This window comes from Dryobates pubescens, chromosome 5 (genome assembly GCF_014839835.1).
Source record: "Dryobates pubescens isolate bDryPub1 chromosome 5, bDryPub1.pri, whole genome shotgun sequence".
Classification (NCBI taxonomy): Eukaryota; Metazoa; Chordata; class Aves; order Piciformes; family Picidae; genus Dryobates; species Dryobates pubescens.
Window position 1 is genome coordinate 41,069,068 of NC_071616.1, and position 26,025 is coordinate 41,095,092.

At 43.1% G+C, this 26,025-nt stretch overlaps 1 protein-coding gene across 4 annotated transcripts in view; it reads right to left on the reverse strand.

Moving 5' to 3' along the window:
• NUBPL (NUBP iron-sulfur cluster assembly factor, mitochondrial) overlaps nt 1-22,305 on the reverse strand; it is a 92,206-nt gene extending 69,901 nt beyond the window's left edge. The window contains exons 1-4 of one of the 4 annotated variants that reach the window (XM_054162090.1): nt 22,136-22,305; nt 21,046-21,193; nt 16,651-16,685; nt 6,370-6,460 (exon numbers count right to left, since the gene is read on the reverse strand). In XM_054162090.1, the coding sequence (XP_054018065.1) occupies nt 6,370-6,460; nt 16,651-16,685; nt 21,046-21,193; nt 22,136-22,270 (409 nt within the window). In that variant the 5' untranslated portion in view covers nt 22,271-22,305. Of the gene's footprint in view, nt 1-6,369; nt 6,461-16,650; nt 16,686-21,045; nt 21,194-22,135 lie in introns of those variants that run through there. The other 3 variants (XM_054162091.1, XM_054162092.1, XM_054162094.1) reach the window with 3 other exon arrangements.
• Between the last annotated feature and the right edge of the window lie 3,720 nt (nt 22,306-26,025).

Genomic DNA, 26,025 nt, shown 5'->3' on the forward strand with positions numbered 1-26,025 from the left:
ACAACCTCACAGCCACAACATTAGGCAGAGATAGAGGCTGCAGAATTGTCTGTGGATTCCAGTACATTAAATGAGATTATCTGAGACAAGCTGCACCAGGGGCGGTTTAGGCTGGACGTTAGGAAGAAGCTCTTCACAGAAGGAGTGACTGGCCATTGGAATGGGCTGCCCAGGGAGGTGGCAGAGTCACCATCACTGGAGGTGTTTAGGAAGAGACTGGATGGGGTGCTTGGTGCCATGGTTTAGTTGATTAGATGCTGTTGGATGATAGGTTGGACTCAATGATCTCAAAGGTCTTTTCCAACCTGGTTAATTCTGTTCTGTTCTAAACTCAATTGAAGTGCCATACACACGGACAACTTGAAATGGATTTTCAGCATGGTCACTTGCAAAACCTCAAAAATATTTGCAGCATCAGGCTTTTAATTGTGCACAATTTCATGACCACAGAATGCTCTAACACAATCTATGTTAGAATTGCAACTCACACACGGCACCTTCTGTTTATCCCAGCCAAGTCACTGCCACGTGTCTCTCACTATGTGTTAGTACAAGGAATTTACTTGCTGTTTATATTGGAAGTCACCTCCCATGATCAATGTTCTGTCATGGGAGGATCCAGGTTATAGTCAGGGACACAAAGGCTTCAGACTATATAGGATTTGCAGGAACAGGATCAGGAAAGAAGAGAAAGAGGAAGGAGACACTGGACAGTAAGAGTAACGAGAAGGTTGAGCTTTACTTGTGTAGAGATGTCTCCTACCACTCTGGATGCATTAGCAGATTTGTCAGAGGGCACAGGAGAGAGCCATACCTTCTGACAGGGCAGCTAGGTGCCAGACATCACTCCAGCATATTTAAAGCAGTACTGCTTTCCTAAGCAAAGGCAAGCGAGTTCCACCCACAACGTGGCAAAGGGAAAAGAAATGCAGCAGGGCGGGAGGGGGACAAACAGCAATGGGACCTCAGGGTATCTCACAGTAAAACAGTCATCCACCTATGTCAGAGGGGAAAGGATTCTGTCACCAAAAGAGAGTCACAAATTTTAAATTGTTGTTCTAATTGTAATCAGTGTTTTAACTGCTTATGCCAGAAGGCCCAGAATATTCTATGGCAAGTGACAGACTAATTGAGACTTCAAGCTTGATTTCACACCGTGTTATAAGTTTATGTGCAGGGTTGCCCCAGAAATGCTGCAATTTTAAGCTTGAAGAACTCCACACAAGGAAGGCAGTGATTTCCCATTACACCCTGCACTAACACTGTTATCTAACCATGAAAACATCACAAATACTTAAACCAAGGCAAACCACCAATGAGACTCAAAGAGCATTATTCACAGTTCAACTTTGAGAAACAAATACAGAAGGAGATGCAGCTTTTTCCAAAAGATTTGTTTCTCTTGTTTAGTGAGGCTACCTTTTTCCCTCCCCCTAACAGACTGCAGAGGAAATACAGCTCTGTAAAAGCTTTTTCATTAAAGGAAATATTTTGCAGCTATGTCCTACCTAAAAGCAAAAAAGGATATCCTGGCACAAGAAAACAGCACAGTGACTTAGCCACATCTTTGGTACATTTTAAAGCATTTGCTGACTCGTTAAGTTTAGGATAGTAACACAGGACTAGTTTTAATTATCTTGTCATCACCTTTCCTCACAAATGTCTTCCATATAACTGCTAATATAACCCAAATTTTGAAAAGCCCTCAGATCCAGCACCAGAACAAGAGGACACAGTCTCAAGCTGCGCCAGGGGAAGTTTAGACTCGAGGTGAGGAGAAAGTTCTTCAGCGACCTCATGACTAGACCATGGCACCAAGTGCCACGTCCAATCCCCTCTTGAACACCTCCAGGGATGGTGACTCCACCACCTCCCTGGGCAGCCCATTCCAATGGCGAATGACTCTCTCAGTGAAGAACTTTCTCCTCACCTCCAGCCTAAACTTCCCCTGGTACAGCTTGAGACTGTGTCCTCTTGTTCTGGTGATGGTTGCCTGAGAGAAAAGACAACCCCTTCCTGGCTACAACCACCCTTCAGGTAGTTGTAGAGAGCAGTGAGGTCACCCCTTAGCCCCCTTCTCCAGGCTAAACAATCCCAGCTCCCTCAGCCTCTCCTCATAGGGCTTGTGCTCAAGGCCTCTCCCCAGCCTTGTTGCCCTTCTCTGGACACGTTCCAAGTGTCTCGATGTCCTTCTTAAACTGAGGGGCCCAGAACTGGACACAGGACTCAAGGTGTGGCCTAACCAATGCAGAGTACAGGGACACAATGACTTCCCTGTGCCTGCTGGCCACACTATTCCTAATGCAGGCCAGGATGCCATTGGCCTTCTTGGCCACCTGGGCACACTGCTGGCTCATGTTTAGGCGGCTGTCAATTAGTACCCCCAGGTCCCTCTCTGTTTGGCAGCTCTCAGCCACTCTGACCCCAGCCTGTAGCTCTGCATGGGGTTGCCGTGGCCAAAGTGCAGCACCCGGCGCTTGGACTTGTTGAATGCCATCCCATTGGACTCTGCCCATCTGTCCAGTCGGTCAAGGTCCCTCTGCAGAGCCCTTCTGCCCTCTGACACTGAGTGTGACAGACAAGGGTAAAGCAGAACAGGGAGAAGCAGGAATCACAAGGTATTACCTACTAATACCTTCCATTCAAGACTCAACTTCAAAAAGCATTCCAGTTAACTAGGGACTTTCATCGCTTCCAAAGCAAAACTACAGAATTCAATACACTTCAGTCAATTAAGGCTTTGTGGGTTCAATATCATAATCAAGACACCCACCCCCAAAAAATAAAATAAATGTAGACTAAAAGACACAGAAGAAAAACCTATTCCCAGGATTATATGTACATTTTCCTGTAAAAAACAAAGCAAAACAAAACCTGGCCCCTAGACACTGATGACAGAGGTAACATTCAGCAAACTTTTTGACTCTTTTTGACACTTGACTTTTTTTAACAGTGTCTCTGTGTATATTAAATATTCCTTTTGCATTTCACATTTATGCCCTCAAACATCCCTCTGTGATTTTATTCTAATTTCACCCTGGGTAAAGCAATGTTCTATAGACTTTATAATATTATGACTACCAACTAAGGCAAAGCAAAGAGATGATAGCTTTTAAACTCTTACTGCCACTCTTAGTCTCTGGGCCCTATAGGAAAAGGATTAAATCCCTTTTTTTTTCCTCTATTTTTGATGCATTTTGCTCTGTTTCTTAATTCTGAAAAGCACTCCACTGTACTGAAAGAGAAGGGGAAGGAAAGATAGGAAACACAGCAAGAAACCCACAGAGAGAAAGCCATGGAAGTGAAGTTGCAGTATAGAAACAGTCAGAAACGTCAGAATTAGTGGCAGTTCTTTGATTTTGCTTCTAGCAGAGAAGAGGAATGGAAGCATTTATTCCTCTGAAATAAACAAAAAGTTAAATATGCTCAGAGTACAAACCAAATAAATGCATAATTTCTTTTCTGTTTATGTACGTACAACGAAATGTTCATCTGTCATGTCACTAGAACAAAACCATTCTGCAATTTGAAAGCTGAAGCAGAGCCCCCATTTGTATCTCTAAGAGTAAACTTTATAATGTAATGAATATTTGCTAACCATAATCCATATCAAAGCATTTGGAATTACCACACTGCAAGATCAACAACAAGAAGAGTAACACGCTTCCCTTTTCAAGCACTTGAAATGTATTTTTTTCAGGTTACCGGTTTCAGTAATTTGTATTGCAATAGGCTTTAGAAAAAAATTGATTTGCCATTTATCCAAAAAGGACTGCTCTCAGCAAGAGGCTTTAATTACTACACTACATTTCTCATCTTATGCTTCTCTCCTTTACTGCCAAACAGAAAGGGACCTGGGAGTGCTGATTGACAGCCGCCTAAACATGAGCCAGCAGTGTGCCCAAGAGGCCAAGAAGGCCAATGGCATCCTGGCCTGCATTAAGAATAGTGTGGCCAGCAGGCGCAGGGAAGTCATTGTCTCCCTGTACTTTGCATTGGTTAGGCCACACCTTGAGTACTGTGTCCAGTTCTGGGCCCCTCAGTTTAAGAAGGACATCGAGACACTTGAACGTGTCCAGAGAAGGGCAACGAGGCTGGGGAGAGGCCTTGAGCACAGCCCTATGAGGAGAGGCTGAGGGAGCTGGGATTGCTTAGCCTGGAGAAGAGGAGGCTCAGGGGAGACCTCATTGCCCTCTACAACTACCTGAAGGGTGGTTGTAGCCAGGAAGGGGTTGGTCTCTTCTCTCAGGCAAGCAGCACCAGAAAAAGAGGACACAGTCTCAAGCTGTGCCAGGGGAAGTTTAGGCTCGAGGTAAGGAGAAAGATATTCACTGAGAGAGTCATTCGCCATTGGAATGGGCTGCCCAGGGAGGTGGTGGAGTCACCGTCCCTGGAGGTGTTCAAGAGGGGATTGGACGTGGCACTTGGTGCCATGGTCTAGTCATGAGGTCTGTGGTGCCAGGTTGGACTTGATGATCTTTGAGGTCTCTTCCAACCTTGGTGATACCGTGATACTATTTTTGTAATGCTAAGTATGAGCTTATGTATAATGAAGAGTAAAATTTTAATTAATTAATTGTCTAGAGGATTTTTGTTTATTTTTTTTTTAACAGCAGCTAACAAGTGCACACCTGTAAATACTTCCTTCAGGAGCTGGGTATCCTTCTGTCATGGTTTTAACCCAGCCAGAAACTATGCACCACACAGCCACTCTCTGACCCTCAGTGGGATGGGGAGGAGAATCAGAAAGGAGTAAAACTTGCAAGTTAAGAACAATTTAATAACTAAAATGTAGAAGTAGCAATAATAATAAATATAGCCCAAAAAAATAAAGAAAACAAACCCAAGAAAAAACAAATGACACACAGTTCAATTTGTCACCAAGTCAGTGAGGGTGGTGAGACCCTGGAACAGGTTGCCCAGAGAGGTTGCGGATGCCCCCTCCCTGGAGGTGTTCAAGGCCATGTTGGATGAGGCCTTGAGCAACCTGCACTAGTGGAAAGTGTCCCTGCCCACAGCATGGGCATCAGCACCAGATGATCTTTAAGGTCCCTTTCAACCTAAACCATTCTATGAATCTATCAATCATGAAATAAAAGACACCAAGGACATCACAAAATGGAAACTAAGCTCTGAAATATGAAGAGAGCACTCAACAGTCAAAGGATAAAAGCTGACCAAAACCTTCATAACCATTCAAATTACATGGCAAAATGGCAGTATATTTTTGGCAGTACAACAGCTTTCACTGCCAGCTAGTAAATGGTAGATTATTTTTTTAAAGGGGGAAAAAAACCACCAAGAAAAATGTATGCAGTCCACTAAGCCATAAAACAGCTTTTAGGCATATTACTTGGAGAAAGGACAGAAGTAATGCTTTTGTAACTTGTGTTTTAAGCACTGCCCTGTGTGTATATGGTAGCTGATGCTAATATTTATTCCACAGCTAGATAACCCTCCATTAGCTAATTAAATTCATTTGTGAACTTGCTAACCAATATTTCCCTGCCCATTTAGTTGAACTATTTTGAATGACACCCTATTAAATGTTAGCAGACTTACCCATGTACTACAGTGTGCAAAATTAAATTAATGGGGTATCTTCCAACTATACAGACTCTCTGCTCACTAAGAACTCCTAATTAATATTGAAAACTTAAATTATAGCATAACTACAATAATTTCTATTCTGTAATTGCTGCATGGATTTATTCTGTATGGTACCAGGCATCCGTAATCCCTTTTCAACTGCTACATGTGAGAAAAGAACTAGAAATCAAAGAATGTAAGAGTGCTCACCATCTCCCAGGATTACTTTACAGATTCATTTTCTATTCAAGGTCTCATACTGAAGCTTGAACAGTAATGTTTTGTTGCTATGCTATTAAAAATAATGTTTTTGGCTGACCGACTCAGTGCTATGCATGCGTTGTTAATGCACATCCTTAACACATCTTCCTGGTTTTGCACAATTACTGTACAAGACAGTGTTTGTTCAGATTTTATGTTATGTTCCTCAAGATGTAGTGAGAAATCAGAAAGTAACACTAAATCTCAAACCACCAGAGTCCCTATTTTATATCTCTACATGTATATATGCACACCATATACACACATCTAGGATGGGTCAGTTCCTCTCACGCTTATCCTATCTGTCACTTACTAAAGGAATCCCTTAAGTTCACAATTACATCATCCCACACCCTCCAAACTTCTGCTTTCACAATTAAATCATCTCAATGTCAGCTACTCCGTCAGAACTTTCATTGTTGCTACTCCACAGCTTCATCTACTCAAAAGAGTTAGAAATGCACAGAAGCGAACAGAATTCCTGAACTGAAATGAAAAACAAACACTACTTCCACTTACTTGGTGTTAATTCTGGGTTTCCTTTTAAGTTCATCATCTTTGGAATTGAAGGTCCATATATGTCTGCATCAAGCAAACCAACTTCTTTTGTCTGTGTAAAGACACACATACACAAACCACATTTGTCAAAATGTCTTTCTTAATATATTTAGCTGAGCAAAACCTCAAAATTGCCCAGAGAAATAAAAATATTAGCTTGATTTTAGACATAAGTTACCACTGCTTCCTTTCTTCCTAAATTGTAATTGAAGTATGAAATATATAAGTATCTCCTCAAGTGAAGCCAGACAGCTTCATAGCATCTACGTTTTCAATATGTAAATGCTTTCACATTTTCTTACTTGCACTGTGTGCCACAGACTTTGTATTAACAGAGAGTATAAGGAATCTACTCTCTATGCAAATTTATGCAGAAATAGTATTTTTACTTTTTTTAAAGGTATCAAATTTTACTATTAAAAAAAAAAAATAAATCAATGTTTGTAAATATATTTGAGGGCCATTTGAATTAGACTACTGAACACGAGGAGCATGAAAAACGTATCTTCATCCTCCATTTAAGCAGTCACAGCAAACTTTTGCAGACACCTTGAAAACACTGCGATGCAAGTCTCAGAAGCCAGCAAAGCAAGTACAACATTTTAATCAAAGGCACTTAACACAAAACAATGGTTAAAAAAAATGGGTTTATTCAACTCCATATGGTACACCAGGCAATAAACTTCAAATAAAAATGATTTCAACAATGTAGTCTAGACTTACAACCTTCTATACGCTTTTTTAGAGATATACAAACATACTTGGTGGAAATTAAACTATTTTTCCTACAGATGGCAAGACACACTACCCAATTACCAAGTTCTGCAAATTAAGAAGAGCAAGCCCTTTAAAGTGCTGAACATCAAGTTTCTCTAACATAAAAAGCTAACTGTTCAACATTTTGCAAAACTGCAAGCAAGTATGTTTAAGGCCTTGTCTGAAAAGTCTAATCGTGGAACAGATCCTCCTAGATGCCATGCTAAGGCACATGGAAGACAGGGAGGTGATTCAAGACAGCCAGCGTGGCTTTTCTAGGGGCCAATCCTGCCTGACCATCCTAATGGCTTTCTAGGACAAAGTGACTATGTCAGGGGATAAAGGATGACCAATGGATGTGATCTCTCTAGACTTCTGCAAAGCCTTTGACACAGTCCCCCACAACATCCTGCTTGCCAAGTTGGAGAGATATGGATGTGATGGGAGGACTGTCCAGCGGATAAGGAATTGGCTGGAACAGGTTCTTTACTATGAGGATGGTGGAACACTGGAACAGGTTGCCCAGGGAGGTGGTTTCAAAGACATCAACAACAGCATTATTTTTTAATTGTACAAAACACTTATTTTAACAGATTAGAAAGATTCATGACTCAGTCCCTTTATCTATCAGAAGCTAATCAAACCCATCAAAACATCATCTAAAGGCTGTGCCATCTAATTCCTTCTCAAATGAAAGCAAGTATTTGCAGAAAAACCTACGCAGTGTTTTAAACCAGACTGACATCCTGTCCCTCAACATTTTGAGGGGTTTTCCCCACAAAGCATCGCGACTATCCACTGACTGACTAACTACAATGATCTTACAGCTTGCTCCAGTTTAGTTTTCAGCCTAAAGAGACTTAAGATTTAGGGTGGTCTAAAATATTTAAATTGACTTAATGACCTCCTGGGTATAGTTAGATCTTCACCACCATAGGCCACCTGTTCCTAGGGATCAGCAGAAATGTATCTACAGATGTACTAACTGACCTGAAACAAATACATGCACACTGGACAAAAAGATCCCTTAATTATCCTGGATGACTTTGCAAGTTCAACTGCTCCTCCAAATAACACAGTTGATCTTTGTTTCAAGCTAAAATAATAAACCTGACAGTTACTGCATCTCTTACCCTAAACCAAATACAGTGGAGTTTTCATGCCAGTTTAGAAACCTCTCTCACCTATACCAAGAAATGAAAACAAGCATTCAAAATCACCAGGTATAGGTTCTGTCTGTACAAGAAACCAAAACACTGACAGGAAGATATTCTTGCATATAACCTTGAAAGATGACAATCCTACAGCTTCATCTTTTTTTTTTGCAGTGTACAAATTACAGGCAAAGATAACCTCACTAAAAAGATCCTTTCCTTTAATTTCTGTGACAAAATTCTCAATGTAATTAAAGTTCAGCTTAGCCTTTGAAATTGGCCACTGCCTTAGGAGTGAGAGAGATTTGCAAGATAGCTGTATTCTGAATGATTTGCAAGCTCTGAATGTAGCTGCAATGCATCATTTTTAAGGGAAAATTAAAGTAAGTTGTTGAAGGCTATATTAGACCCAGTTCCTCTATATACTGTCAGAAAGATGTCTTTCTACAGAAAGAAAAAGAGAAGTAAATTCTGCCTCCTTTGCTCTTCCTTATACAGATTCAAAATCACTCAATTACTATTATTTCTGTTCTCTTAAGCATTTGAGTTTGACTACACAGGGTCCTTGTACAGATGCTACAAGCCCATGCCAATGACAAAATGATCCATAGCCTTACTCTTGGTAACTATTTTAGCAAACCCTCAAGTGTTGTTTAGATTCCCCAATGCACTTTCTGTATGTAGGTTCTATTTTGAGTCTTTCAGGTAACATTAACTCTGGCATCAATTACATTTTCCAGTAAGATTTTTCCACCAAAAGCAACCAGTTCTATTCATCTATCACAGATGGCCCGTTCACATAATTCTGTGCTCAGTGGAGAATTTGGTGATATTCTTTGATTTTCTACAAGCTGACTAATGTTTTATTGAGGAACAAGCCTGATAAAAGACTTCATACCAGCAGAGGGGGGAAAAAATAGTAATACTCTTACAAAAAGCTGCTATAAATAGCTGTTAATCAACACAGCCTATCTTACTGCTAAACATCCAGAGACTCTTTGAAAAGACTCATTTTATTTTTGCTCATCTTTTCTGAAACTTTTTTCCATACTTGATAGGGCACATGTATCCCCACTAGACATTAGTGGATGGTACTGTACTTTGAAGTAAATTCTGCAGACCACCAGAATTCCCTGGTGTTCAGCCTGGGAGGGATGGAGGCACAGGTTAATGAGCTGTCGTTCTATATGGTGAAGAATTCCCTACATTAGAGGTGCTCCCAATATTCAGCAGTTGCAGCCCACTCCAAAGACAGAGATTTCAGCTTTGCTAAGTGAAGGTGCTAGTTATTTTTATAGAGCATGCTCTTAATCCACCACCAGGACTCTCAATTTACCCTTTTAATAACATTACAGACTTAAAGCTAATCCCAAACTACAAGCAGCAACACATGGAACAAAAGGAAACTTAAAATCAGGAGAGGCTCTGGACTCCACATTTGACATACTGACACACTGAATAGCCATCTTTTAATCCATAATTCTCTAACCCTTTGAGCTGCACACTATTTAAGTGTCTAGCTGTAAATTGGATTAAAGTAAAATAAGTACCCCTGGGGTTTTCTGGCACTCTATCCTAGAAATGGAGACTTGTTTTAAACACTCGCTCTTCCACTGATTTAAAAGCCCTTGTCCTTCATATAAAGAACTAATTTTTCATCAGCTACAGAACTTCTCTGGCACCTTTTTCCAGAACAGTCTGCAGTAGCTCCTAGTCAGATTTCTAAATAATCAGATACCAGTAGTTCAGCCTTGTTTAGCCTTTTTGCACATTAGGTATCCTATGGAGGAAAAAAAACATTTCAATACAACACCAATCCCAAAACATAATGCAGGTAATTAACTCTGTATGTGCTCTCTTTTTAAATTACCTCTATATAAATTTTTTTTAAGTAAATATTGTTTTCTCAAATTAAGTATATAATAATTTGATTAAGATAAAACATTCTAATTGGCCCTTGCTTAAAAATACTATTAACTTCACTCCTTTATTCACTTGAAAAACAGTTAAGATTTTTAAAGCTTTGTTTTCTCAGCTGATCTAGAAGCTGAGCTGCCATTGCAAGATAACCCAAATCAATTCTGACTGGCATCTTCAGCCTTATTGACACTTTTCAGCATTAAGAGACAAGCATGAACACCTTATCTACAGCAATTAAAGTTTCTGATTCTCTAAGCCACAAAGGTAAAGATGCCTAGAAATCAAGCACTAATAATTTGGAAAGCTGCACAGGAGGAGGACAAAACAAGTCAAAACTTGCCTTTGTGTTATAATTATTCAGTGAAGAGCCCATTATTGTCTAAATTCTGCTAGATCTACTTGTTCTCCCATCAAGGATTTTTTTTTTTCTCCTTACCAGAAAGAAATGTATATACACTGTGATGTCATCTATTAACACAGCAGACAAGTATTATACTGCAGAGAAACAGTTTAATTACAGGAGCCAAATATGTGACAAAAAGCTGGAACGTGAAGAAAATAGACTTGAGTAGTTTTAAAACTGAAGTGTGTTGCTTGATTTAATACACATTTTGAAATAATTAAATCTAATTTTATATTCAGGGAATTCACATGAAGATTCTGCTAACTACACGATTTCCATGCTGTAACTTACCAGTCATTTGGGAGGAACCTCTTACCCGTGTATGCAACAGGCAGATATCAACAGCGATTTTCTGTTTGCCTTTATTTTTTTTAATTTAAAAAAAAAAGTAAATATTTGAGTGTGATATTGTCTGAATCGATGTTTTTCATTTAGCTAATCATCACCTTTCCCCAGCTTTATTTACATTACAAGACAAAGTGCTTGGCCTTTTACTGCCTCAGGTTAAGCGCAACGCAAGGGAGTCCTGCGGCGTCCTGCGGTGTCCTGCCCGGCTCCGCTCGCCCCCCGGCGCTCCCCCTGCCGGCCGCCTCCCTCCCTACACAGACGTGGAAGGGCTTTGACGGGATTATATTTAAAACACTACGTTGCTCAGCAACCGGGGGGTTTGCTTGGGAAAACAAAGGCCGCTCCCTAAGATAAAAATCACCCTTGATGTACTTCAATATCTGGTCTTGGTCTGCTTGACCCAAATCCCCTGACACAGAGCTAGAGTTTAAACTGATGCCTTCAATCATGCGCCCCCCTGACTGCAGGCAGGAGCCATTTGCTTATGCTTACATGCTAATTTGTTCCATATGGTTTTACTTCTTGCTCCTCCGTCCTTCACAACACAAAAACCATTTCATCCTATAGTGAAAAAATGTAAATCTTCCTGGAAAGAACAGGAGAGCCAAAGGAAATCTGACTGGGGAGCTTGCCTCATGGAGACAGCACAAGCATGCAGTGCAGTCTCCCAACTGGATCTCTGCCATCCTTAGTCATGCACAGCTGGTGTTTGCTCACTAAAATACTCTGTTCATAAACAAGCAATCTCTATCCTATTATTGCTGCCATCTATTAATTCAACTTTTTTCTACTATAATAAATCGTCTCTGGCCAGGCAGCTTTCATAAATAGTCATTCTAGTCTGAATATGAATCGTCCTGGCACAACACCCAAAAATTCTTCCCAAGTGCTCCTAGGGGAGGCACAACTGACTGATGGTACATCAAAAGAATGAAAAGAATCAGCTGTCAAACTAAGCAAGCAATTAAAAATAGGACACAGGGGTAAAACTTTATGTTATTTCTTAACACAAAAAGAACACTGTATAGATTTATAAGTCTTGGTACAGGCACAAGAGCTTATACAATTCTTAACTAATCCATCTACAACAGGTAACCCAGGGTAACAGAAGCCTAGTATTCCAGAAAGGGATTAAGAGTTTGCCCTGCTTGTTTCCCTGGCTTTGTGTCAGAAAAACCCAAACCAAAACTCCCAAAGAGCCTACTGTGTCTTGGACGTGGTATCTAAGCATCCAAATGAAATTCTCTCTTGAATTATTTACTCTGTAGCCATGAAATAAAAATATGCCACACAGACTGAGCGGCAGCATGCAAGGCTTCAACTCCTGAATTCTCAGCCCAGCTCTGCCAACAACGCTGTGAGCCAATGACAATGTCCAAGTCTCTGTCGATGCCTAAGTCTCTGTCGATGCCTTAATATTTCAGACCATCAGTGTAACTGAAAAAACTTCTGTGTTTAAAAAAAAAGGTAATTATGTGTCTATAGAAACAGGGGGGGTTGATTTTGGTTTTTAACCATAGGAAGGAAACTTTTCAGAGAAGATGGAAGGAAGCTTTCTTTTACCGAGAGGACAAAAAAATCCTTTATACAGCAATTGTTAATCTTCTTCCAGCTCACGATGCTATCAAACAACAAGAAGATGTCATAGCTGTTACTGAAAGCAGCAAGAATCTACTCTAATCCAGTCTCCTCTGAAAGCATCTTCCACAGATCTCATTCACCAGAAAACAGCCATTCTCAATAGTCTGTGACCTGGATAATTTAGAAAAAGAACACTTGAAAGATCAGAAGATAACATTATTTTTAAAGTCATTTAGCTCCAGTACACTAGTTGCTTTGAATATCTAGTTACAAACATGGAACTTGTAATAGAAATAGACTGTATCTAATGAAGCAAGCACAGATCTTTATTGTCAGGATGACCTATCTTTCTTGACATGTCCTTTCTTCCCTCCTTTGAACAGTACACCAAGTTCAAGCATCACTTTCTATAAATCTATACTTTGCTTATAAGATATGGAAGGGCTGTAATGAAACTGCAGAAGGCTTCTGAAGCCCTGATCTACTAACAGAATCATTATTGCTTCCTCAGAAAGATGAACTTACAATAGCAATGAAGGAAGGGAAACGATGGGAAGGTGATGCACACTCAGTATTTTTCAAAGGTAAAATGAAGAGGTCTACTGCTACACATCTGAAGTCAAAGAAATTCCCTGTAAACTTCAGCAGGAGACACCAATAGACTCCAGGAAACAGTCTCCTCCTTTATGCCATAGAATCACATAATGTATCAGGTTGGATGGGACCCTCAAAGGTCATCTTGTTCAATCCCCATGCAGTGAGCAGGGACATCTTTAACTAGATTTAGGTGCTTAGGAACCCATCAAGTCTGACCCTGGATGTCTCCAGGTATGGGGCTTCCACCACATCTCTGGGCAAACTGTTCCAGTAGTTCACTACCCTCACTGTGAAGACCTTCCTCCTGATGTCTAACCTAAATCTACCCTGCTCCAGTTTAAAACCATTCCCCCTTGCCCTATTGCTACAGGCCCTCCTGAACAGTCCCTCTCCAGCCTTCTTGTAGGCCCCCTTCAGGTACCAGAAGGCAGCTAGTAGGTCTCCCCACAGCCTTCTCTTCTCCATACTGAAAAACTATCTGTCTTTGTAGGAGAGGTGCTCCAACCCTCTGATCACCTTTGTGGCCCTCCTCTGGATCTGCTCCCAGCAGATCCATGTCCTTCCTGTGTTCAGGACTCCAGAGCTGAACACAGTATTGAAGGTGAGGTCTCACCAAAGCAGAGTGGCAGAATCACCTCTCTCAGTCTGCTGGCCATACTTCTTTTGACGCAGCCCAGGATATGATTTGCCCTCTGGGCTGGAAATGCACACTGTTGGCTCATGTCTAGCTTCTCATCCACCAGCACCCCCAGGTCCTCTTCTGCAGGCCTGCTCTCAATTTCATCATCCTCCAGCCTGTATAGGTAACAAGGACCACCAAATCAGGTGCACGACCTTCTGCTTTGCCTTACTGAACCTCATGAGGTTCTCTTGAGCCCATTTCTCTGGACTGCCTAGATCCCTCTGGATGGCATCCCATCCCTCAGTCTTGTCAACCATCAGCAGACATGCTGAGGGTGCACTCAATCTCACTGTCTGTATCACTGATGATGATATTGAACAGCACTAGTCCCAGTACAGACCCCTGAGGGACACCACTAGATGCCCATTTCCATCTGGACATGGAGCCATTAACCACTACACTCATCCAATCAATTCCTTACCACTGAACAGTCCACCCATCAAATCTATTATCCCTCCAGTTTAAAGAGAAGGATGTTGTGTGGGCCTGTGTCAAAGGCCTTGCAGAAGTCCAAAGAAATTACATCCACCAGTCTTCCCTTGTCCACTGGTATAGTCACCCCATTGCAGAAAGCCCCCAGGTTGATGAAGCACATCTTGCCTTTGGTGAAGCTGTGCTGGCTGTCTCAAATGACCTCACTGTTCTCCACATGCTCTGGCATAGCTAGGAGGATCTGTTCTACAATCTTCCCAACCACAGAGGTGAGGTGACAGCTCAGTAATTTCCAGGGTCTGCTTTTCTACCATTTAAGTCATGTAGCAGAACTGAGCACTACAACAATCCCTACGATTCAGAGCACTGGACACTCCAAGCCTGGATCACAGTCCCAGGGATATTCATTTAATAACCTTGAGTCATGAAAGTAGTGAACTGAAATCAATGGGAGTACATAAATGGACAGACTAGCAAACTCAGGCCCACAGGTTAAAGAAGATGTATCCCAGAAGTATCTTAAAAAAAAAAATTACACAAAACAAACAACAACAACAACAACAGCCACCCACACCTCACACATGAACAAACAACATGGAGCTGAGTTTAGTCAACCCACCTGAATGTCGTATTTTCTAAGCAGGCTGCTAATTGTGACCATCAGTTCATGCAAGCCACAGCTCCTTCATCAATTTCAGCTGCTCTTCATCGATGAACATGCTTTCCTCCAACTTTATACCACCACATAGTAAGAAATGACTACTGAATTCTATGTTTACTTAACTTTCTTGGCTCGATTTCATCAGAATTATTTCCCAGTCCCTGATTTTCCAATCATTCTAGACTCTGCTCTCTCTTGTGTGGTTTACAAGCATTTTAATGGGCTACTGAAGCTGTGCATCACATTATGATGTTTAAAGCCCCATGTTCAACTCCCATCAAAGGGCATAATCCTAAAACTTGTGTATGCCTGAATTACTTGGAGATGCTTTGCCTAAATATAAACTCAAACAATGCAGAAAACTGCCTGTTTAAGAAGTAGCAGGCAGAATCCTAAAAACACTTAAGCTGGTACAGAAAGTTACACGCATTCACTTGATGTGGTTTCCATGGAGCTACTCAATGACCATGCACAACACAGCTCACACTGCAGGATCACATTCATTTTGTAAAAGTATTACAGCTTATGCCATGTTTTAAAGTTAATTAGAAGCAGCCATTCAAGCAGTTTTGCTTTTCAAGATGACAGATTTTTTTTTTCCTCTGAAATCAAATTAACTCCAGCAGCCTACTTAAAACACAGGATTACAAACTGTGAAATATCAAGATCAGATTTATTACAAACAGTACATATATCATGTAACAGCTTTAAATACTCTCCTCTTATCAAGTATGACTGAGTTCAGGGAATGCTTTTTTAATCATTCACAACATTCTTACAGCAAGCAGGCAGACTGCATGTAAACTTCACTTTTTCTACCTGTTGTGTTCTCTTACTCATCTTCCACAATAAAAAGATGCTAAATATGCCAGATTGTAGTACTTGAGGATGCTCTATGTTTAAGTTACTTCATCAGTACAAAACCTGTATTACACACCCTTACACAAGAAGTGAAGCTTGCTTCTGAGTTAGGTCCTGTGCCAATAAATGTGCACAATGGAACTAGTCCCAGCTTACAGCAGCAGGTGGACCTAAGGAAGACCTGTTGTTTTCACACTTGAATGGCTCCCATGCTCTATTTATAGTCCAAGTAACAGTCTGAGCAATGCCAAACTGGGCAATGATATTTTTGCACTTGAAAAAATGTATTTCCAGTCTTTAGGGAAGACATGTAGCTCCATATTTACCTCAGCTGTTTATAAACATTCTTTACACATTAGTTTCTTGACAAAAAGTCAATCTTTAGAGCTCTAAAAGAAAAAATATATTTTAGACACCATCCAGCACATAGTCTTACTTTCTGCAAATCAGTGCTCTGAAGTGATAGGTTATTACATGTCTCCAACCTCAGAATCACAGAATGTTAGGGGTTGGAAGGGACCTGGAAGGATCATCCAGTCTAATTCCCGCTGCCACAGCAGGATCAAAGAGAACCTCCACATACATCCTTCCAGAACTGCAGCTTAACTCATACACACATAAGGACACAGCCAAACACAGATGAAGGATGAGAGCTACTAAGTCATTCACGGCACTGATAAAATGCAAACAAATTCATATTAACTCAAAAGACCATGAAAAACAAATAAAGAAATTAACTGTCAGAGCAAATACTTAGATTTAATGCATGTGACTGCCCTTGGCAGTAACCATTTTATTTATGAAACACAGGCTTCTCGTTAAGGCTGATAATTAGATGTTCACCTACCGAATCATTTGCTGCTAGGGCGAGGGCTAGATTTACTGCAAGAAAGAGGAAAGGGAAAGAAAGAAAAAAAAAAACAAAAACACAAAAAAAGATTAAGTGCAAGAAAACTTAATTCCTAAATATTGACAAAGCTATCACTGCTAATAAGATAAAATATAATATAAATACATCACACTTAGTAATTGCATTCACCACTTCGGTTCTCGGTTTCTTGTACCTCTACAGTATTACTAGCTTGTGTCAGCAGCACTCACATTTCAGTCCATGGTTGCTAACAGGCTGACAAACTGAAGAAGATGTGCAAAAAATTTGCAGGCACAAAGGAAGCAGCAAGTTACTCTGCACACTGTCTTACCATGTGCAAAACATTAAAGTATGATCCATGGGGAGGGACTTTTTAGGGTGTCAGGTAATGACAGGACTAGGGGGAATGGAAAAAAAATAGAACTGGGTAGATTCAGATTGGACATTAGGAAGAAGTTCCTCACCATGAGGGTGGTGAGAGACTGGAACAGGCTGCCCAGGGAGGTGGTAGATGCCTCATCCCTGCAGGTTTTTAAGGCCAGGATGGATGTGGCTCTGAACAACCTGATGCAGTGTGAGGGGTCCCTGTCCATGGCAGGGGGATTGGAACTATGTGATCCTCGGGGTCCCTTCCAACCCTAACAATTCTATAATACTATGATGAATAATGTAGTGAGAAAACCTATATTTTGTAGCTGGGTATCTAGCTGGACACCTCATGTTGTCTGCTGAATCCTAGTCAGTTTTTGCACTCCGTTGTCTTTGTATTACTGTCAGTTCCAAAACAGTGTACAGATGCAGCACAGGATCTAACTGAACCCTAATCATGTTGGACCTAACTACTAAGTTCCCATAACCAGGAGTGCAATAGAGCAGAGTAGACACTTTCCACATTAGTAGACACATTCCAAGTTTAATACAACTTTTTTATATATATGTTTTAAAACTTGACAGCAGTGAGAAAAGTCACCCATAAGAAAAGTCACTATGGTATCTCCACCCACGCTAAACAAGCCAACCAGTATCAAGAATTATGCACAGGGAGATCTGAGTCAGTGTTCCTGCAATCAGTGTAAGTCTGGGAAGGTTTGTTAGTTTTGTCTTTATAACTTCCAAATTCAAACTCACAGATGAATTCTCAGAACACTGAGCTAACAATACAAATAAAACTTCTTGATCTCAAATCAGGCATGTAGAGAGCCAACTTAACATGTGTGCATCTGTGACATGGTTGATCAGAAAAATACCTTAAAGACTAAGTGAACTCTTTCTGAGAGAGAGCTTCCAATAGTTACATCTCAATGTAAATGACATTAGAAACAGAATAACCAGAACAGTGTGGCCAGCAGGAGCAGAGAGGTCACCCTGTACAATGACAAAATCCATCCAAAATGTTTAAATCTGCATTGAAAAAAATATTTTCCTAGAACACAATTTCCTCTTTTAACCATTGACTGCACTGGTTTCAGAAGACCAAAAAGAGCTAGAGGCAACAGAGAATACAGTATGTAAGCTATATGCAAGAAACAGAAAGAGCTACAGCTTGAGAGATGGCCCTGACAAACTAGAATGCATATTCCTTTCTCCCAAAACAGAGATCATGGAATACATAGAATAAACCAGGTTGGAAGAGACTTTCAAGATCATTGCATCCAACCCATCAACCAATCCAACCCACCTAATCAACTAAACCATGGCACCAAGCACCCCATCAAGTCTCCTCCTGAACACCTTCAATGATGGCGACTCCACCACCTCCCCAGGCAGCCCATTCCAATGGGCAATCACTCCCTCTGTAGAGAACTTCCTAACATCCAGCCTAAACCTCCCCTGGCACAGCCTGAGACTATGTCCTCTTGTTCTGGTACTGGCTGCCTGGGAGAAGAGACCAACCTCCACCTGTCTACAACCTCCCTTCAGGTAGTTGTAGAGAGTAATAAGGTCACCCCTGAGTCTCCTCTTCTCCAGGCTAAGCAACCCCAGCTCCCTCAGCCTCTCCTCATAGGGCTTGTGTTCCAAACCCTTCACCAACTTTGTTGCTCTTCTCTGGACTCGTTCCAGCAAGTCAACCTCCTTCCTAAACTGAGGGGCCCAGAACTGGACACAGTACTCGAGGTGCGGCCTAACCAGTGCAGTGTACAGGGTTAGAATGACCTCCCTGCTCCTGCTGGCCATACTGTTCTTGATGCAGGCCAGGATAACATAGGCCCTCTTGGCTGCCTGGGCACACTGCAGGCTCATGTTCAGCCTACCATCGACCAGCACCCCCAGGTCCCTCTCTACCTGGCTGCTCTCCAGCCACTCTGACCCCAGCCTGTAGCTCTGCATGGGGTTGTTGTGGCCAATGTGCAGAACCCGGCACTTGGATGTGTTAAATCTCATGCCATTGGACTCTGCCCATCTGTCCAGCCTGTCGAGGTCCCTCTGCAGAGCCTCTCTACCCTCCAGCAGATCAAAACATAAATACACAGCAGGAAAGAACATGAAGAGCCTTCACAGTCCTTCAGAGAAATGCAGACAGTAAGACTGATGATATTTTCTGTGGTGCTTTAGAAATCAGAGTTGTGTGCTACCCTCCTTCCTTTTCAACTCTTGCTCTCAAAAGGAGTATATGAAGTTGTCATCAAATGTGCTCCCCACCACCTCCCATTATGAAGAACATAGTTTTAAACAGATAATGCAGCAAAGATGCCATGCAAAGCTTTTGCTCATACAAATCATCTTCAGTTTTCATCTCAACAATGAAATTCAGTCTCATTCCAATAAACAAGAATCTAGACTCCTTGTTCTTCTCAATATTATGAGCTAATACATTCATTACCAAAAAGCTGTCCAATACAGCAGTACTTGAATGGTTCATTTACATTTCATCTCTCTTATTTAATGCCTGTTGAACCCCAATTTACTTTTTTTAAATGCAGGGGTATGAACTCCCAGCTGCAAGTATTATTCATACAGGTGTCACACTTTATGTACAAATTACAAGCAGATGCCAGTTAGCAGAACTTAAATTAGCACATTTATTTGCAGGTATGAAGAGGATAATCTTCATTTACTGTTCAAATTAAGTTCCTTTTGTAATTTTTTTTTTTTATTCATAGACTGGCATTTGGTATTTTCAATAACCTGAAACACCCAGCCCATGATTTATAACCACCAACCAAAAGGTACATCATTGAGAAATGCAAGTGCTGATTCTTTTGCATGCCTTCATACAGGAATGTCTATGCTATGTATAGACTACCATGTGTGTATCCTATGTACATTAAAAAGTACCTGCAATTTATTATTTATTTTAAAGCACAGTTATTCTTACTAGAGATATCATATTTGTCTGTTCTAATATTTATTAGACAGCAGTTTTCATGCATGGCTGATAAACAAGCCCAGGTGGCCAAGAAGGCCAATGGCATCCTGGCCTATATCAGGAACAGTGTGGGCAGCAGGAGCAGGGAAGTCATTCTGCCCCTGTACTCAGCACTGGTCAGGCCACACCTTGAGTACTGTGTCCAGTTCTGGGCCCCTCAGTTTAGGAAAGATGTTGAGTTGCTGGAATGTGTCCAGAGAAGGGCAACAAAGATGGGGAAGTATTTGGAACACAAGCCCTATGAGGAGAGGCTGAGGGAGCTGGGGTTGCTTAGCCTGGCACCTTTGAGTTCAAGCAAATTTCAGCAGTACTATCTTGTTCCACTATTTGAGAACTACACAGTCAGAGAAACAGTAATTCAAAACCTTATGTTAGAATAGAATAGAATTAACCAGGTTGGAAAAGACCTTCGAGATCATCAAGTCCAACCCATCACCCAACACCATCTAATCAACCAAACCATGGCACCAAGTGCCTCATCTAGTCTCTTCGGAGAGAAGAGTTCAAGGTGCTTCAGAAGGCTCTTACCAATTTGCGTAGTTTACAACCACTGTTTCACCTTTTGATTATGAAATAGCTATACAAGCAGATGAGAAAATTGGACAGACTTGATTTTGAAACCTTCTACACATTACTATCCTCTACAGAGCACAGAGGAGGACTGTATAGGCATGGCTATGCTGACAGGGAAGAGAAATAGCATCAATGCACTGGCATTATGATCCCCTCCACCTCAGTTTACATTGCCTCTTAAGCAAGCAGACTGCCCCAGGACAGCACCACACTATTACAAACACATTATTTCAAAGCTGTCTGCTTGACTTGTGCCTCATTTAAAGCTAAGACCCCTGTACCCAGACAGGTTCTCAGTGAGTGCAATAGCACGTGACAAAGATGAAGGGCTCTTGTTAGCAGGACTCAAGTTACAAGACGACGACACAAGTGCCCAAATATTCCTCACTTTGGAAAATGTGCAAAGTAAACAATTAAAAATCCAATCTTACCTGCTGTTGTTGATTTTCCAACTCCCCCTTTTCCAGAAGCCACGACCACCACCTGCTTAACTCCTTCTATGGGCTTCTGTTTTGGCAGCCCACGGGACAGGATCTGGATGCGTTTGTCCCTTAGAGCATCATCCCTGGAGCCTGAGGACTAACAAAAACAGGAGATAAGTGAATGGATATTCACCAACCTGCAGTTTTTGCAAAGGAATCTGACATGGAGGAACTCACTTGCACACTGAGACATTTTCATAGTTGGTCAAAAATCCTCATTGCACACAGGTTCTCCTAAAGGAAGCCTGCTTTACAGGTGGGCAGGCTGGCAGGGACGGGAATTACTGAAACATTTAACTCCAGTGGGCATTTTGTTTAGACAAACACTTAAAAAAAAAAGAATGAGGCTTCTGTTGCAATAAACAAAACGTCACTTAGGAAGTTGGAAGCTTTAAAAAATAGGCTAGACCTACCAGTGTTTTACATTACAGTTGCTTCAAGCATAACAGATGTAGTTAATGGCAAAGGAAGAGGAACTCTCGATGCTGAGGCGCTGGAGAAGCACCGGCAGCTTTCCAGGGGCTGTCACTCCTCTGAGCCGTGCCAAAGACAACTAAGTGCCAGTTCGCTGGCCCGAGTCCCACTTTGCTGTTATTTCAGAAGAAAAAGTATGCGAGCCCTCCGCAGCAGGATGGATGGACCACTGAACAGGAGCCTGCAGCTTCACCGACAGCTGCCCACCTACTACCTGGTGACACAGTTTTCATACCACAGGCGGTGAGCGACCGCTCGATACTGCCACTGAACTGACTCGGGTCCAGGTGAAAACCGGGCAGCGATTCGCCTTCCTCTGCCCGGTCCGACCACTGCCTCAGGCCACCCCGGGCCCCTAAAGCCCTGCAGCGACCGTACCCTGCACCGCTGAGCAACCGCGGAAGCAGCTGCGCCGGGAGGCAGCCGTCTCTAACACCCGAGCAGCTCAAGCCACGGTGGCCCTCGCAGCTCCTCCACCCCCAAGCACACAGCCCAACGGCCGTCCCGATCGCTTCCCGCCCCAGGGCAGACCCGATGCACGGCGGAGAGCTCACGCTTCACTCACCGCGGAGTCGGCAAACGGAGCGGCGCGAGCAGCAGGCCCACAGCTTGGGCGGTGCAGCGGCGCCGTTGGCGCCCTCCCGCCGCCACCGGAGAGGCGGGCGGCGCGCAGCACCCAGCGCCACGCCGAAGCCCCCATGCCCGCCGCCTCCCTGCCCCGGGCGCGCTGAGATGGCGCCGTCTCGCCGCGCCTCAGCCCGCCCCCCGCGCCGGGCCGGGCCTCCCTCCGCTTGGTGGCTGCTCCGGGCCCTGCGCAACCAGGGAGGGCCAGCAAGAGAGCCTAAGGCTAGGCGGAATCAGCAAGTCCTAGAGAGATCAGAGCGCTTGCTGGAGATGGCGGGCTTTGCGCTGAGAGAGCTGATGTGGCTTGGTGGAACAGACCGCGGCCTTCCCGGACAAAGTGCTGAGCAGTGGCACTGTGAAGCAGCAGCACAAACTGCTCCATGCTGCTCGCTGTAAGAAAACTAGAGCCAAGGGGAAAATCGCTACTTTATTTATACCCATTACGAGGGGTAATGGATATAAATTACAGCAGAGGAGGTTCCACCTCAGCTTGAAGGCGCAGGAACAGGCTGTGCCAATGTGCTGGAAGATGAGCTGCCGGGGCAGACGGCCAGCCTGGATGGGCAACGAGCTTCTAAAGGAACTAAGGGGGAAAAAGAGGGTGTACCATCTTTGGAAGAAAGGTGAGGAAACCCACTGAATGTTTAAGGATGTTGCTACGTCTTGTAGGAAAAAAAAATAGGCAAAAGCACATTTAGAGCTTAGACTGGCGTCTGCTGTGAAGGACAACAAAAAATCCTTCTATAAATAGATTAATAGCAAGAGGAAGGGCAAGGACAACCTCCACTCCTTGGTGGACACAGAGGGGAATGTTGTAACAAAGGATGAGGAGAAGGCAGAGTTACTTAACACCTTCTTTGCCTCAATTTTTACTAGCAGGACAGAATGTCTTCCAGACAGCTGGCCTGCAGAGCTGGCAGAAGGAGTCAGGGAGCAGCATAGTCTTCCTCTGTTCCAGGAGGAGGTAGGTAGAGATCTGCTCAGCCGCTTGGATCCCCACAAGTCCATGGGACCGGATGGGATCCATCCTAGGGTGCTGAGAGAGCTGGCAGATGAGCTGGCCAAGCCACTCTCCATCATTTTTCAACAGTCCTGGCTCACTGGAGAGATCCCAGAGGACTGGAAGCTGGCCAACGTGGTACCCATCCACAAGAAGGGCCGGTTGGATGAGCCAGGGAATTACAGGCCTGTCAGCCTGACCTCAGTGCCAGGAAAGATTATGGAGCAGGTCATCCTGAGTGCAATCACACAACACTTAGAGGATGGCCAAGGGATCAGGCCCAGCCAGCATGGGTTTAGGAAGGGCAGGTCCTGCCTGACCAACCTGATCTCCTTCTATGATCAGGTGACCCGCCTGGTGGATGTGGGGAGGCCTGTGGATGTAGTCTCAGCAAGGCCTTTAACACTGTCCCCCACAGCAAACTCCTGGCCAAGCTGTCAGCCCATGGCTTGGATGGGAGCACACTGCGATGGGTTAGGAACTGGCTGGAGGGCCGAGCCCAGAGAGTGGTGGTGAATGGTGCCACATCCAGCTGGCAGCCAGTCACTAGTGGTGTGCCCCAAGGATCAGTGCTGGGCCCCATGCTCTTTAACATCTTTATTGATGATCCGGATGAGGGCACTGAGTCCATCATCAGTAAAACTGCTGACGACACCAAGCTGGGCGCAGGAGTTGATCTGCTGGAGGGTAGAGAGGCTCTGCAGAGGGACCTCGACAGGCTGGGCAGATGGGCAGAGTCCAACGGCATGAGATTTAACACATCCAAGTGCCGGGTTCTGCACATTGGCCACAACAACCCCATGCAGAGCTACAGGCTGGGGTCAGAGTGGCTGGAGAGCAGCCAGGTAGAGAGGGACCTGGGGGTGCTGGTCGATGGTAGGCTGAACATGAGCCTGCAGTGTGCCCAGGCAGCCAAGAGGGCCAATGGCATCCTGGCCTGCATCAAGAACAGTATGGCCAGCAGGAGCAGGGAGGTCATTCTGCCCCTGTACTCTGCACTGGTTAGGCTGCACCTCGAGTACTGTGTCCAGTTCTGGGCCCCTCAGTTTAGGAAGGATGTTGACTTGCTGGAGCGTGTCCAGAGAAGGGCAACAAAGTTGGTGAGGGGTTTGGAACATAAGCCCTACGAGGAGAGGCTGAGGGAGCTGGGGTTGCTTAGCCTGGAGAAGAGGAGACTCAGGGGTGACCTTATTGCTGTCTTCAACTACCTTAAGGGAGGTTGTAGACAGGCAAGGGCTGGTCTCTTCTCCCAGGCAACCAGCACCAGAACAAGAGGATACCGTCTCAAGCTGCATCAGGGAAGGTTCAGACTGGATGTTAGGAAGAAATTCTACATAGAGAGAGTGATTGCCCATTGGAATGGGCTGCCTGGGGAGGTGGTGGAGCCACCATCATTGGAGGTGTTCAAGAGGAGACTTGATGGGGTGCTTGGTGCCATGGTTTAGTTGATCAGGTGGTGTTGGATGATAGGCTGGATGCAATGATCTTGAAGGTCTCTTCCAACCTGGTTTGTTCTGTTCTATGAGGAGGAACTTCTTCACCATGAGGGTCACGGAGCACTGGAACAGGCTCACCAGAGAGGTTGTGGAGTCTCCATTTCTGGAGATTTTCAGGACCCACCTGGATGTGTTCCTGTGCAACCTGTGCTAGATTCTATGGCCCTGCTCTGGCAGGGTGTTGGACTCGATGGTCTTCAAAGGTCCCTTCCAACCACTAACATCCTATGATCCTATTCCCCATAGTGGTGTACTTGTCCCCACTGCATCTCGTTCAGGTTTTCACTGTGGCTTTCCTTCAGCTTGTCGGTGCTATTGAATTACCATCTTGGCCCATACCATGATTGGCCAAGAGCTTGGTCCTTGCTTGGTTTGTGTCCTCTGCAAACATAATAAATATATTCTATTTCATCATTTGGGTCATTAATTTAAACAACAGAAACCAGGAGCCAGAATAAATACCACTTCTTGGGGTTTTTTTCAGTAGTACTAAGGAAGTACTGAAAATAGTTCTGGGTATAGTTTTGGGTTTCCAGCCAGTTCACATCCACTTCAAAAAATTGTCATCAAAACCATGTTTCAGTTCCCTATGACCTGTGAGATTTCTTTGAAGTTTGGAGATCAATATCATCTACTGCTTCTCTCCTCACTACAAGGCTTGTAAGCATGTGGAAGGAAATTAGATTGGTTTGACATGATTTGCTGTTGACAATTCCATTAGTAGTCCTTGTTCATCTAGGTGGTATTTTAGAAGTAATTCAGATCTTGGCAGCTTCAGGCCATTAGCTTTCAAAGATAAAACAGCATAGATAATGTCCTTTGTTGGTATCTGTTACAATATGTCATGGATCATAGGATTTTACTTTGGTTTAAACTGTTATTATAATAAACATTTCCACTGTTTCAGTGAGTGCTGTTTTCCCCACTATTTAAAATGTTGTTTTTCACTTGCATTATTAAAAGTGCTAATCAAACATAATTCTCAAAGGCTATTCCAGTGCTGAGCTACCACACAAAAAATTACAACAATCAAAGTTGGGGGCTTTTTTGCAATCTTTTAAGTGACTCTAACTCAACCTCTCATTTTTGTTGTACTCCTGTGAGTGTATTTTCTGTAGCTAGCACAGACACTTGAAGAGGTCAAATATTTCTCCTAGTTGTTTTTGGCTTCCTATTTAAATTTTAACACTTCAAAGCACTGGTCCAAGCTGTTTGCCCAACGTCAGTGCAGTCCACACACGGTGATAAAATAGGAGTCTAGAACAATGCCACCAAAACTTAAGCAAGATTTTCCTGCCATACTGGAGTATTTATGGAAACTGTAGGCAATCTCTG